Source organism: Pteronotus mesoamericanus, unplaced genomic scaffold (assembly GCF_021234165.1).
Source record: "Pteronotus mesoamericanus isolate MK-2021 breed Mesoamerican mustached bat unplaced genomic scaffold, CSHL_Meso_final contig_263, whole genome shotgun sequence".
NCBI lineage: Eukaryota > Metazoa > Chordata > Mammalia > Chiroptera > Mormoopidae > Pteronotus > Pteronotus mesoamericanus.
The window spans coordinates 11482926-11497004 of record NW_026555112.1 but is presented as its reverse complement, the minus strand read 5'-3'; the positions used below and the strand labels follow the sequence as shown (position 1 = coordinate 11497004).

Genomic DNA, 14079 nt, shown 5'->3' with positions numbered 1-14079 from the left:
TGTCGCCAAATAACATACATTTAAGGTTTATTCTTTTAAAGTTTATTGAGACTTGTTTACGACAGGACTGTTCCAGAACCCTGTAAGATTTGGAGACTGTGGCACCAGCAGGGAAGAAGTGGAGGTTAACATTTGGGTCTTTGTGCTGTTTTGGCTCTTGCCTATATATTGCATAATGGTCTACAGCACAGTGTTTGTAGCCTTATAGATCTGGGTTTAACTCCAGTCCACATCATTTCTTAACTGTGTAACCTTAGGAAAGTTACCTAACTTTTGTTTTTTCATATGTCAAGTGGGACTATATAATTATATATATTTTTAAGATGATAAAATTATATATGTGGTATACATATTCAATTATATCTATACACACATATGTATATAGTACTTAGTAAAGTATGTAATGAGTAATATCTATTATTATATAACATAATATGTATATATGATATGTATAGTTATATCATATATTGTTTAATATATTCTAGTCTCACTTTTCCTGCTGGCTTCAAATTTTCAGAGATCTAGTCTTTTCTTTTCCTGCATTTGCCCTCTTTGTCTCTATCTCCATTCCTTTGCCTTCTTTTCTCATTTCCCAACTTTTGGCCCTTATCCCTGTCAAAATTTAATTTAATAACCTCAAGAACTATAAATTATACATTTAAGTCAGTTGCTGTTTGCTATCTTTCCCTTTTGAAGCTCCCCATCCATCTTTACAACTTGGTTAGGATTTCTATTTCTGCTCTCAAAAAAATCGCACTTACTAGTTTTCCATTTATTTGCAATGTGCACAAATAGCTGGGGTTTATGTACCTGGCTCAGAAACACAGTCCATATGTACTTGGATGACAGAAAGATAACAGTATTTGCAGAAGAAGAGTTCTATATTTACCATAAGTATTTTAAGCAAAAACTTTTAGTAGAGCTTATAGGAGGCTCAGGTAGAAGGGGCACTTTAAAATTCCGTTCAGCTCCCTTTCCCCTGAGAGGGATCTCTTTCAAAAGAATTACCAACCAGGTGGTGTTTGATGCTCCTGCCTCGGCATCATGATGCGGGAAGAAAGATCATGGGTTTGAAATAAGATAACGCTGATGCTTACATTTCGGATTATTTCTTAGCCTTTCTGGGTGTTTTCCAGTTTGCACGTGGTATTTCCTCTTCAGGAATGGCCATCCTCCACCCACATACATGTTCATGTCTCTGATTATGGGCTTTCATACATCACGTACCTTTCTCTTTCAAGCAATTTTCACAATTTCACTTTTCATTTAGGCCTGTAACTATTTATTAACGTCTGCCTCCTAACGTTGCACAGCTGGGCCTGCGACTGCAAGTTCCACGGAGCCGGGGACCACGAGCGTTTAACTGCATCCCTGCGCTCCCAGAGTCAAGCCCAGTGCCTGGCACACACGCAGGCAGCGAACGCGCATAGGACAAACGGGTAGCGGCTTGTGGCCAGAGCACTGTAGCTGGGACGCGAAGAGAGGCGCGCAGGCCCGCTGTTCCCACCCAGCCCTGCGATCCGGAGCCACCGCCTGAAGTAGCGCCTGGTGACGTAATTGAGGGTGGGACTTCCGGCCGCTGAAGTTTAACAGTCGGGGCGGGAGCCGGAAGCCCAGCGCGGGACCGGGCCGAGTTGTGGCCCCCGGTGTGCCGCTACCAAGAGGTGAGGTTCTGTAGGGGCAGGGCTACGGTGGGCCATCGCCTACTGTGTTCTTGAAAGTTCCCCAACCCTGCCTGCCCTCCGACCGCCTCTGGAGGTGGGTCGGAGGTCCCGGGGCTCCGCGCGCCGGGGCTGGTCCCGCGGTCGGGACGGTTGCGGGGCAGGAGCACGGCGGCGGATTTCGCGCGGAAGTTCCCGGAAGCCGCGGGCCGGGGTCGCGCACCGCCGTCTGCGACAGCCTCTTTCTCTGCCTGAGAGGTGGCCCGGGTCAGCTAGGGTACGTTGGTGGCGGCTCTGGAGGGTGCCCTGCCTCCGAAAAGTTTGCAGCTTTTCCGCAGTCCGTCCCCGCTTTTGCAAACCTCCCAACTATGACTCATTTAGTAGGCATTTGAATGCATTTTACAAGGTAGCTCCAGTTGAGCAAGTCCCCTACAAGTAAAATGCATCTTTGGTGAATGAAAGTTAGAGAACTTTTATCGGTGTAAACTAAGCGTCAGAATGGAGTTGTTTCACGTAGCTGTTATTCCCAAATCGGAGCTGGCCGTCTGTTAATCGCCTTGTGTCCTGACTGCTCCCTCTTTATGGGACCCACTTTGAAAGACTTATGTAATTAATGCCTCTCCCTCCAGTGTGGGCTGTTCTCAGAAGACGGAGGTAGATGGGCAGATGGTCCCCTTCCCCGCTCAGCTTTCAGGGAAGGAAACACATTAAATGACTTGGCCGAAGTCACTGTCTCCCAAGCCGTGGGGCACATCGCTTGAACCCACTTTTTCTGAGCCCCAGGCGTAAGTGATCGTTCCATCACACCACACCGCTCAACAGGAATGGTGTAAGATTATCGTGACGACATCTTTCAGTTGTGTTGACTGTGTTTAGAGATCGCCTTTGCTGCACTTTATTGTTCCTTGAGGAGGGAAACAAACGGGCACATTACTACACCTTAAGGCACCAAATCCAAACACTATGCCTACGCTGCAACAGATAACTCTAACGGCTTTTAATAGCACTGTATTTATCTGATGAATGAAGCATAGTGAATCATGTAAGTGACTTTTCTGGTTAACAGAAGTTTTAACTTTTTTATAAGCAGATCAAAAAAATTTTTTTTCGTCTCTTGAAACCCTGTAATTTATTATTCCTCTAACTTGTCCTTTGAAATAAGGTATACTGGACGTAAGTGTGATGTTTTGTTGATGACTTGGGACCCTGTCTGTGACATCACTAATTCTGTGCTGTATTCTTGAACTGTTCACACTAGGAAGGCTTGGAGGAATATAGTTCTAGGTCCCCTTCTTTTTCCTTCTTCCTCCCATGTGTTTTTGAGCATTTTTTTTTTAAACTTGTCATGAATTACTATTTGCTGCTCTTTAAAGTGTCTGCCTACAGCAGCTTTCTTGCTTTTTCTCTTCTGGATTGCCTTAATTTGTGAAATCACTTTGTCAGCTTTATGTGTTTGAACTATATACTGTGAATAAATAATATGAGAGAGGACACTGTAGATCAAGAATTGGTATAGGGACTAGTGACATCTCTGTTGGCTCTATATGCTAACTTTGGGATTTTTTGGGGGGAAAACTGGAGTGTCTGGATTCGGACGTGCAGGAGTGCTACAGTTTATGATGCATTTTAAAAAGATAAGGAAGTTATCTTTCCAGCACTTACTTGTGAGTACCTACTGTGTGCCAGGAATGTTTCCAGACTGATGATAAACAGCCAGACAAAATGCCTGTCCTGAGGATCTCCGTTTGGGTGGTGGCAGACATTATGAGTAAAATAAGAATTGCAGGTAGGAGGCAGTGCCATGAAAAAAATGAAACGGGATAAGGAGATACAGAGCAACTGGTGTGGGGCTGCTTTAGTCACGCTGGTCAACGCAGGCCTTTCTGAGGAGGAGACGTTGGAGCTGAGACAGGAATGAGGTGAAGGAGATGACCATGGGACTTTGGCGGAAAGAGCATTCCAGCTAGAGGGGGCAGCAAATGGAAGGCGAGAAGAAGGCCAGTAAGCCCCGCGGCTGCAGAGAAGGGAGTTGCGCCCGGGCTAGGTCACGTTAAGCATGCCGAGAAGGTTGGTTTCACTGTAGATGCTGTGGAGAGCCATGGGAAGGGTCAAGTGAGAGAATGATCTGGTTCGCATTTTAGAAAGGTCACTCCAGCTACGCTGTGGTGAGCGCACTCTTGGGAACAAAAGCAGACAGTAGTGTCTCTCCTTTTGGATTAGACTTCATTTTAACTTTCTTTTTTCCTATCTTTGTTTTTAAAAATATATTGTTTTAAACTATTTATAGGTGCAGTCATGCAGGAAAACCTCAGATTTGCTTCATCGGGAGATGATGTTAAAATATGGGATGCTTCATCTATGACATTGGTGGATAAATTCAACCCACACACATCACCACATGGAATCAGCTCAATGTGTTGGAGCGGCAATAGTATCCTTTAAAAAAAAATAACCACTTTTTGTTAGGTTTAACAACCACTGGAGCTTTTGCATGAAACCCATAATGAGAAATATATTTTGCGTAGCTATGAAAGATAGGTAAAAAGAAACATGAGTTTACTAAACAGTATATCATGTGAATACACACTAATTTCTCTTGATTGCATTTGTAAAAATTTTAGTTGCAGCCCACCACATTGAAAAACACTGCTATTAATATATATGCCTGTATATTAATTATTATATCCAGACCATAGAATTAGTTTTATCTAAAATTTGTTATTGAATCAAATGGAATAAAGTAGGTAATTGTGGGAAAAATTCTGAAAGGTTTTGGAATGAGTTTTTGTGTCTACACTTAAATATTTGTGGATCTGTTCTGGAAATTAATGGTAGAACTCAAAGGCAGAAGAAAAGGTTAGAGTAGGAGATAAAAATTAAAATTGTCCAACATGCCCATCTTTCTGACATACTATTGTATTTCTCTTCCTTTTTGTGGTGAAAATAGTCTCATTGCCCAGACATTCAGAGAAATTATTGAATTTTCCTAAGCTTTTAATGTTTCTGATTCACATCCTCCCTGTCTTGGTATACTCCTATTATGTGGACAAAATAAATGAGGCAATGAAGCCTGTAAACCCGGATTTCTCAGCCTTGCATCAGTGACGTTTTGGGTCATATAGTTCTTTGCTTCGGGAGCTATCCTGTGCATTAGAGGATGTTTAGAAGCCTTTCTGGCTTCTGCCTAGTTGAGAACCACTGCTGTAAACAAAATACTCATCACTTTTTATATGGAGATGTTCTATTTAATCGGTATGCTAGAAATTATTCTTTTGTAAAACTCATACACTGTTTCTTAAATAACAATTAAGTTTCAGTGTGTCTGATCATATCAATACCAAAGTATTAATACTCTACATGCTGATGAAAATAAAAATATCAAAGGTTTAAACCGTGACGGACTCATGAACAAAACCATTAGAAGTTTTCTTGTTCAACCTAATCTTGCAAATATGTAACAGAAATGATGCATTTTCTTATTAAATTTACTTCATCATCAGTTCTTGAATTTGTGTTATAGTAGCAAAATAAATGACTTCGGTGCTCTATTGATCAAACTCACGGTGAAGTGACTACAGATTTAAAGTACTCTCCAGGTATGTAGTTAGGGGAAATGTTTTAAAGAGAGTGACAAATATGCAAGGGTTTTTATTATGTTTAGAAGTTATTATTTTCTCTGTTACTTACTGTTTAAAACAAAAGTAGCAGTTCTTAGTAAGATTTATTATTCTGGTTTATTTGTAACCCAAGGAGTTTTATTAAGAGTTGGCATTTACTGATAAACCCCTTAATGGTCTGTCAGTAAAACTGATGTGACTATGACAGGGGATCGTATGACCTTTTGGGAACTGGTCTTATTTCTGTGTAGTTTTCCTGCATAGTAGATATGTGCTGGAAGCCTTCGTATACTCTGATTCCTAATGAAGCTTTGATCCATTACATGGAGGTTAGTTGTTGATGAACAGGGACTTCCCCGACTCAGAAATTTGGGGCCCACCCCCCACCTTGCATGGATTCCAAAGACAGGGTTAATGATGATGTGCCAGGGAGATTAGTTTTCTGGTTTTTTACCCTCTCGTATTATCTTTCTTTTTTTCTTTCTGTATTAATAATATTAAACTTTAAATACTTTACATTTAATTTAAAATAAAACTCTTACAAGTAGTTGATATATAGCGACATTTATTTATTCTTGTTATTTACTGTAATTTTTATTTTTAATACATTTAAGATTGAGACATTTACAAAAAATATTCTGAGAAAATACCAGATTTTACTTTTTTAGTGGACAAAAATAGGAGACTAGTATTTGCTTCCTAGCTTAAATGGGTACCCAGCACTGCATCAATAAATGACTGTCTTGAGCAGTGTTTATAGATGAAAAGGCTGATTAATATATGATGAAGACAATAGTTTTATTATGCTTTCATTCTTAAAGGATAAAATTAGACCTTCTAGCCTACTCTTTGAAAATGGAATCATATTTCACATGGGTGAAGTAGCCCTTTTATCATCACAATTCTTATATTAATAGTCTGGTGCTAGAGATGCTCATGGACTGTTTTATACTCCATAACTCTTCATTTAGATAACTTTCTGGTGACAGCATCTTCCAGTGGCGACAAAATTGTTGTTTCAAGTTGCAAATGTAAACCTGTTCCACTTTTAGAGCTTGGTGAAGGGGTAAGTGATTTTAAAAAAGAAACAACACATGCAAAACTTAAAATCTTAGTTCTACTTAGGTGGTAACTGCTTATTTATTGTGGTGCTTGTAACTAAAAATAAAAGTGTTTAAAAGCGTTATTCTTAACCTAAGCTGAAAATAATACCCTAACTGTTACTCTAGGTGAGATAGGTACTGAAACATCTAATTAAAATAATATTGGATCCTAGGGGGGTAGTCAAGGACTCAGATTTTGTCGGATAGGCACTTGCTTTCTCCATTTTTCCTCTGTGGGAGGGTCCCTGGTATTGCTGCTCTTTTAGGACCAAGTCCCACTTAAGTCACGAGGGTGAATTGACCGTAAAGCCTTGATGATGAAGCCCTGTCCTCGCTGACGCTGGGCTGAGGCCAATCAGCTCAAGACCTCTGTCTGAGGGGAGCCTTCTGTTTTTGCTTCTGTCTGCCTGATACCGAAGGGTCTGCCTGAGCCCTCCCCAAGCTCTCCTGGCAAAGGACGTGGCTGTCAAAATGAGCTTTGGTCCCAGAGAATTGAAATGGAGCTTTTGTTGCATATTATTTTCTTATCCTTTTGTTTTTTAAGTTAATAATCCCTCGGATTCAGGATATTGCTGGCTACCTCACTTCCAATCTGTTGGAACTTATTTCCAAGCTATTTCCCTTTCAAATAAAATATGATCTAAATAAAAAGGTACAAGTAGTTGGTAGCTTGTTTTTTAAGTTTTAGATTTTTCCTATCAGACCCTAATGTTATAGTCCTAATTTTACACATTGGAATAAGGGAGAAACCCAATTGGAAAGAGCAGAGCAGGACAGTGGCATATTAACTCATCTAATTCAAAAAGGACTTTTGATTTCTAAAATTTCCTGTCAGCATCAGTTGGGACTGACCTAGGCTTCACTTCCAGCCTGTATGTGTTGGAGGGTGGGCCAGAGAGAATGCTAAAGGTGGAGAATTCAACAGGCTCTCTGCCTGTTGAAACTCAGTTAACTACAGTGGAGGCAGAGAGCCTTCCTAGTTGACCAAAGTCACAATGTCTGTACTGCAGGAGCAGGCAAAGCCTCTTCATCATCATCTTTGAATCTTTAAATCGTGTCAGAGGCGGATGACAGACATTTGTTTTATTCAATATGAATATCAAAATAATTTTGATTTCCACTTCCACCACAATATACATTATACTGGTTTTATGCATTATGCCTTAGAACCAGTTTCATAACTTTTTGTTTTCATTATTAAAGTATGAAAATAGATGATAATCACAAATATGACCCAGTTCTAAGAATTTTGTGACTATTCCACATCAGTTGGTATAGCTCCCTTTCCCACAGTTAAGAAATCACATCAGAATGCATGTGGATGAAGTGGAGGCATTATAGTTATAATTTGAATTGGCTTTCATTTACTTGTAAACATTATTTGCAAACATTGGTTCATTAGCCTTTATTAGTAATTCCTTGTAACGTGTTTTGAAACCTTTATTTTGTAGGATCTTAGTCTTTTCACTCATGTGCTATTTGAGATATTAGACTTTTCCTAGGTGGGAAAATATGATTCTCACTTAAACATTTTTTGAGTAGAGCTTTTAAGGTGATATTAATTTTCTTTGATTTTATGTTTATTTCTTTAAGGTAGGCAGATTGGTATCAACAGTATTGTAATGGATATGATAGGCTACTATATAATCTAGAAATTTTGACCAGCTATTGTTTTTAGATTTTAAAAACTGTACCCATTGTTTGTATCTTGGGTACAGGATTCCTGTAATAACTACTTAATTTCTATTAAGTTTGTTAGCTACTTTAATAATATATTAACATAAAAAAAAATCTATCATCAGAGTAAACCAGCTATAAATATAGCTTTTGTTCTGAGCACTTAAGAATAACCTGAGTTGTTTTTTGACAATTAGAATCCTAATATATGGATCTTTGATGGACATCATTCTTGTGTGTTTTCTTTATAGGTTATTTTTATAGCTGTTAGCAAACTGCCCTGATTTGCAGTGATAACCTGATTCTAAATCTTTTTAGTCTGTTGAGACCAAAATCAGTTCTTAGTATGGTGCCTACAAGAGAATTATGCCTACTATATGGAAACATGTGCTCTTTATATTTTTGTGTGTGTTAGTAATTTGGATTCTTGATCAAAATTGGAAGCTGTAAGAAACCTTGGGGGTGGATGGCCCTCGCCACCCTTTTAGGAACCCAGTGCTTGTCTTGCGTTTACGTGAGGCTGTTTGTGAGATGCATGCACTCCCAAGGTAGGGACAGTAACCTAGTCCTCATCTCTCCTGTCTCAGGCCCAGAAAAGTGACATGACTTGCCTAAACCTACAGAGCTTGCCTTTTAACTTTTAAGTAAGTCACAAATATGTCCCCTTTGGAATTCATTTGTCTTTTCCCATAGTATCCAACTGGAGGTAAAACCATTAACGTGACTAAAAAGTGCACCTGAAGGTTAAATAGGAAAAAAAACTTGCAACGTTGTGTTCGAACAGATGGGCACTACCAGGTGATGACACTCATAGATAATTATTGTGTGAAAAACTTGGTGGCCTCTGTGTTTTTATCCATTCATTTTATAAATATTTTACCAAGTATGCATATATCATCTTTGCTCTCATGAAAGTGATATTCGGGTGGAAGACAGAGCATAAACTTGTAAATGGATCACCCAAATAGTGATAAGTTGTTACGTAGACAATTAAAATAAGATGTTGGGATAGCAAGTTACGTTAGGTGGCATTTAAGGTGTTGTCTATGACCAGAAGAAGCCCTTCAGCCAAGGTTCAGGGAATCTAGATTTCTAGGCAAGAGTAGATGTTGTAGAAGCCTTGGGGCCAATGCGGAGTAGTTACGTTTAAGAAAGGCACTTGGTCATTGCGTCTGGAGAATTAGAGGTGGAGGAGGAAACTGGTGGGATAGGGCTTTAGTAGCTGGGCTATTGAGCCTGGGATTTGTTCTAGGGTTGATGAGAAGCCATTGAAGAGTTTTAAACGGGAGAGACAGGATCAGATTTACATTTTTAAAGGTCACCCTTGTTATGGAGAACAGGACAAAGAGAAGGAGAAGTGGAAGCAGGACCAGTGTTTAGGAGGCTGTTCTTGCTGCTCCGCAGGGTTGGGATTCCCGTGTTAGTGGTAGAGACAGATAAATGGGGGGCCATGTGAGATTTATTTTAGTGTTAGAGTGTAGAGAATTTACGGTAGATTGGAGGGAGGGAGGATGAAGAATCAAAGGTAATTCTGGAATTTTATTTTGAGAAACTGTATGGATGTGTCTCTCCTTACCGACATGGGGAAGACTGTAGAGTCAAGTTCCCATGACTTGATGTTTGAGAATTAGGTTTCTTAGGGGGAGATTTGCCATGAGACTTGGGGCAAGTATCTTGTTCTCTCTATAAAACTTTCCCTATGTGTAAAATGAGTAATTTACACATCCTTTAAAGTCTCCCCTACCTTTAGTGCTTTCTGAGCTGTGGGTTGATTGTAATTCAAGGTATCCTGTAGAAATGCAAGAGCAGGTTTTATTTGGAGGAGATATTAAGGTCAAGTAAGCCCTGATGGGAAGCTAAGACTTGCTGATATTTCCTAAGCTTCCTCTGTCACCTCTGGTGTATGGGAGAGAGCATGAGTCTGGTTGATTTCCTTGGAGCCTTTTTGAACTCCTTACCAGCTGTTGGATCCATGTGGAAGATGATTAGAGGTGAATTTTTAGTATAAGTATTAGCATGTTTATAGCATTTAATTCAACAAATATTTATCAAGTGCTTACTAAGTATTGAATAACACTTGAAAGTCATCTCTGGGCTGTATTAAATTAAGGTAACTTTTTTTTCCTTTAATAGCAAAAGCAGACATGTGTCTGTTTAAATTCCACATCTATGTATTTGGTAAGCGGAGGCCTGAATAACACTGTTAACATTTGGGATTTAAAATCAAAAAGAGTTCATCGATCTCTTAAGGTAAGGAACTTGGGTTTTTTCAAATCCTTATAGAAATGGTATTTCACAGTGTGTTATGTATCAAATTTTTCTTTTAACGTTGATCTTTTACGGTAAAAAATAAGGTGCTTTAGAATAGAAGTGAGATTTGTTAGGGAAAATAAAGATGCTGTTTAGCCAAAAACTTGTGTGTATATATTTCTGTCTGTTTTTCCTCCGTGTATGTCACTAAGGCATAATACTGGCGTTTAAAACGTTGTATTTTTTCACTTAGTTCTAGTCTTGTTCGAATGAACCTCTTCCTTCACATTTCCTGAAGAATGTTTCGTCCTCATCAGAGACGTTTCTGAAGGCGCTTTAGAGAAAAACCTGGTTTGGGGATGACGGGAGTCTAGTCTGTTTGGTCGTTAGAGTTGGGGAGTTGGCCTTTTCTTTAGTACATTTGCTGCTTCTGTTTGTGTTACTTTTGTGTGGGTGTATCTTCATCTTGATAATGAAATGTTTTCTAAAATAATTTACTATTTACAATTAGTATATCTTCAGTTAACTTTTTGCAGTTTCAGAAAATAAAAATTTTCTTCACATATTTGACCTGTGATGATTTTTTTGAATTCTGCTTTTCACTATTGTGTCTTTTTAATATTTAGGAGTTCATTTTTAAGTTATTTTTAATTTTTATATGTCTTTTTAAAAAGTTTTAATATGAAAAATTTAAATGTGTTTATATATTTCTACACACATTTACACGTACACACATATTCATCATTTGACCTCAATGACGATCAGCTCCTGGCCAATACGTTGTGTCTATGCCCTCGTCTACTCCCTCATCCTCACACACACAGATTATTTTAAAGCACCAGACATCATTATCATTTTGTTATGTATCTTAATGTTATTGAATTAATTCTTACTAGAGGAATGGTAAACGGAAGAATGGCTTTGTCTTAACCAGGGTGAAATGTAATCCTGTAATTGCTGTTTAAAATACTATCTTTGGAAGTTTGTTATTTTAGGTATTAGCTAAACTTTGAAGAGTCATAAGTAAAATCAAAAGCTTGTCAAAAATGAGAATAGTAAATTTTTTAGTCTTTTATATGCTAGACACTGTGCTTAACCTATATTTATTCTACTTATCTCAACAACTCTGCAGAGCAGGTAGCACCATTCCTGTGTAAAAGTGGAGAAACGCAGGCGCAGAGTGTTAAAGAGCTTGTTTAGTATCTGACAACTAGTAATGGCAAAGATGAGAAGCAGATTCAAATAGTCATTGTTTAACCTTTTAAATTATGAATTATGGAATTAAAGTTATTTAGAGGGATATCCTTGCTATGAACAGGGAACGTTTTGCCAAACTGAGGAGTGTTTAGAAGCCCATGGCCAGTTTTGTCACATATTGTCACACAGTTTAGGAGCCTCACTTTCCCCCATTTCACTGTACTGTATGGCAAAACTTCACCCATTTTTCCATCCTTCCCTTTCCCCATTACTCCAGATGGTTTTTTCTCTTCTCATTGTTTGAAACTCTTAGAACTTCATTCCTTCATTCACTCATTAACAATGACTAATTGTGATAGTGGGGAATCTAATCTGTCACCTTGGGATCCTGCTTGCAGTGCTCTTTCTGGTAACAACACAAACTCTGGCACTTGGTTGGTGCTTAATAAATGGTTACTGAATGACTTATTTTCCACAGTGGTAATAAGAAAGTGTCTGTTTACAAAGTCTTAGAAATTGTATTGGACCTCATGTCCTTAATTTCCCAGGTGGGAACAATGCACTAAATGTTTACTCTTCTTTTTTTTCTCATCATTTCCCCTCCCTCAGGATAGCAATTGTTTCTTTGATTTAGAAAAGGAATAAAATGTAAAGACATCTCTAAACATACTTGAAGGACCATTTGAAAAAGTTGTAATAATATAGTTACTAAATATAAAAATTATAATGTAAAGTGGAATATCATAGTTACTATTCTTGATATTACATTAATCGAATTGTAATTAGCTACAAAGATTAGTTTGTTCATGTTATTACAGTATGACACCAAACTGTTTAAAAACTATACTCCTAATCCTAATCACTTTTCTATGTTCCTGCTAGGTATCTCTGATTTGATGTTGGAAAACATAGACCTTGTGAACTCATTTTGTTTAAGACCAAACAGTTTTATTTCCTTCACGTGAATTCCCTTTTGCATTTGGGAGACAGCTGAATATAGAGGAAGGCAGATAGGCTTTGGAGTTTGTCCTGGAATTGAATCCCGGCTCTTAGCAGTTGTGTGAGCTCGCGCAGGTTTCTTAACCTTTCTATGCCTCATTTAGTCAACTCATCTGTGAAATGGGAAAAATGACATTGTCTCCAAGCTTGTTCTAAGGATTAATAATAGTATATAAAGCTCTCAGCATTAGTAGGTACTCAGCAAACGGAAGAAGCTGCTATCATCTTTGAAACATACCCTGCTCATTCTGGCTTTGGGGCATTTGTTTTTTGCTTTCTTCCGTTTTGCAGTGTCTGGTTTCTTTTTAAAAATATTTTAGGGATTGTGCTGTTACAGGTGTTCCAACTTTTCCCCTTCCCCTCCCAACCCCGCCCCCGCAACTCCCCTCGGGCAGTCCGCTCACCTTTGTTCATGGGCCATAGGTCCTGCATATAAGTTCTTTGGCTACTCCATTTCTTTTATTGTATTTTACATCCCCATGGCTATTTTGTGACTACCAATTTGTACTTCTTTTTATTTTTTTTAATATTTTTTTTATTCAAGTACAGTTGTCTCCATTTTCCCACCACCACTTTCCCCTGCCCCACCCACCCCCACCTCCTACCCTCAATCCCAGTTTGTATTTCTCAATCTCCTCACTTTTTCACCCACTTCCCCAAATCCAACCTCCCTTCTGGTAACCATCAAAAAGCTCACTTTATCCATGATTCTGTCTCTGGTTTCTCTCCCCTTCCCCTAATTTATATCTTATCCTTTTTTAAAAATTGTTGTTCTGTTATAGTTGTCCCCATTTTTCCCCCATTACTCTCTCCTGCCCTCCCACCCCCCCTCCCGCATTCAATTCTCCCCCGCCCACCCCGTTGTCTTTGTCCCTGGGTCCTTTATACAAGCTTCTTGACCCTCCCCCTTCTTTCTCCCATCATCCCCCTCCCCTCTGCCCTCTGGTCACTGTCAGTTTGTTCTCTATTTCCATGTCTCTGATTCTATTTTGCTTATTTGTTTTGTTGATTAGGTTCCACTTATAGGTGAGATCATATGGTATTTGTCTTTCACTGCCTGGCTTATTTCATTTAGCACAATGCTTTCCGGTTCCATCCATGCTGTTGAGAAGGGTTGTAGTTCTTTGTTTCTTTCTGCTGCTTAGTATTCCATTGTTATCCTTTCTTTAAGGTTGAACTTCATTAAGCTTCTTCTGCCAGCTAAGTTCACAGTGATGCCTCTTTTTCTTTCCTCTTGACACTTTGCCTCTACCATATACTTAGCTCTTTGTTCTGCCATTTTCGTGTTAGTGTAAATGTCCTATCGTCCTCAGTCGAACAGTGATGCTCTCATGGGCAGGAACTCCCCTGTCAACTTGCGGTGCATGTTACTTGACAGTCGAAGTATATTCTTTAAGGTAGACTTACTGCCTTTTAGAAAATAACCTTTCCTTTCCGTGTCTTGTTTCAGAGTACCTGATCATTATTATGGTTATGAAAAATAAACCTCTGTTTCCTGAGTAGACTTGGTGTTGATCAGATAGTTTCCTGCTTATTTGAGTAATATTTTTAGGTTATTTGAGGAAAATGTTAAAT

General features: G+C 38.8%; 1 protein-coding gene across 1 annotated transcript in view; it reads left to right on the top strand.

Annotated features, from left to right (window-relative positions):
- Positions 1-1588: 1588 nt before the first annotated feature.
- The window catches only part of NEDD1 (NEDD1 gamma-tubulin ring complex targeting factor), a 35821-nt gene continuing 23330 nt past the window's right edge, over positions 1589-14079 (top strand). The window contains exons 1-4 of the mRNA XM_054574672.1: positions 1589-1664; positions 3949-4092; positions 6250-6344; positions 10192-10308. Coding sequence (XP_054430647.1) covers positions 3957-4092; positions 6250-6344; positions 10192-10308 — 348 coding nt within the window. The 5' untranslated portion in view covers positions 1589-1664; positions 3949-3956. The remainder of the gene's footprint in view (positions 1665-3948; positions 4093-6249; positions 6345-10191; positions 10309-14079) is intronic.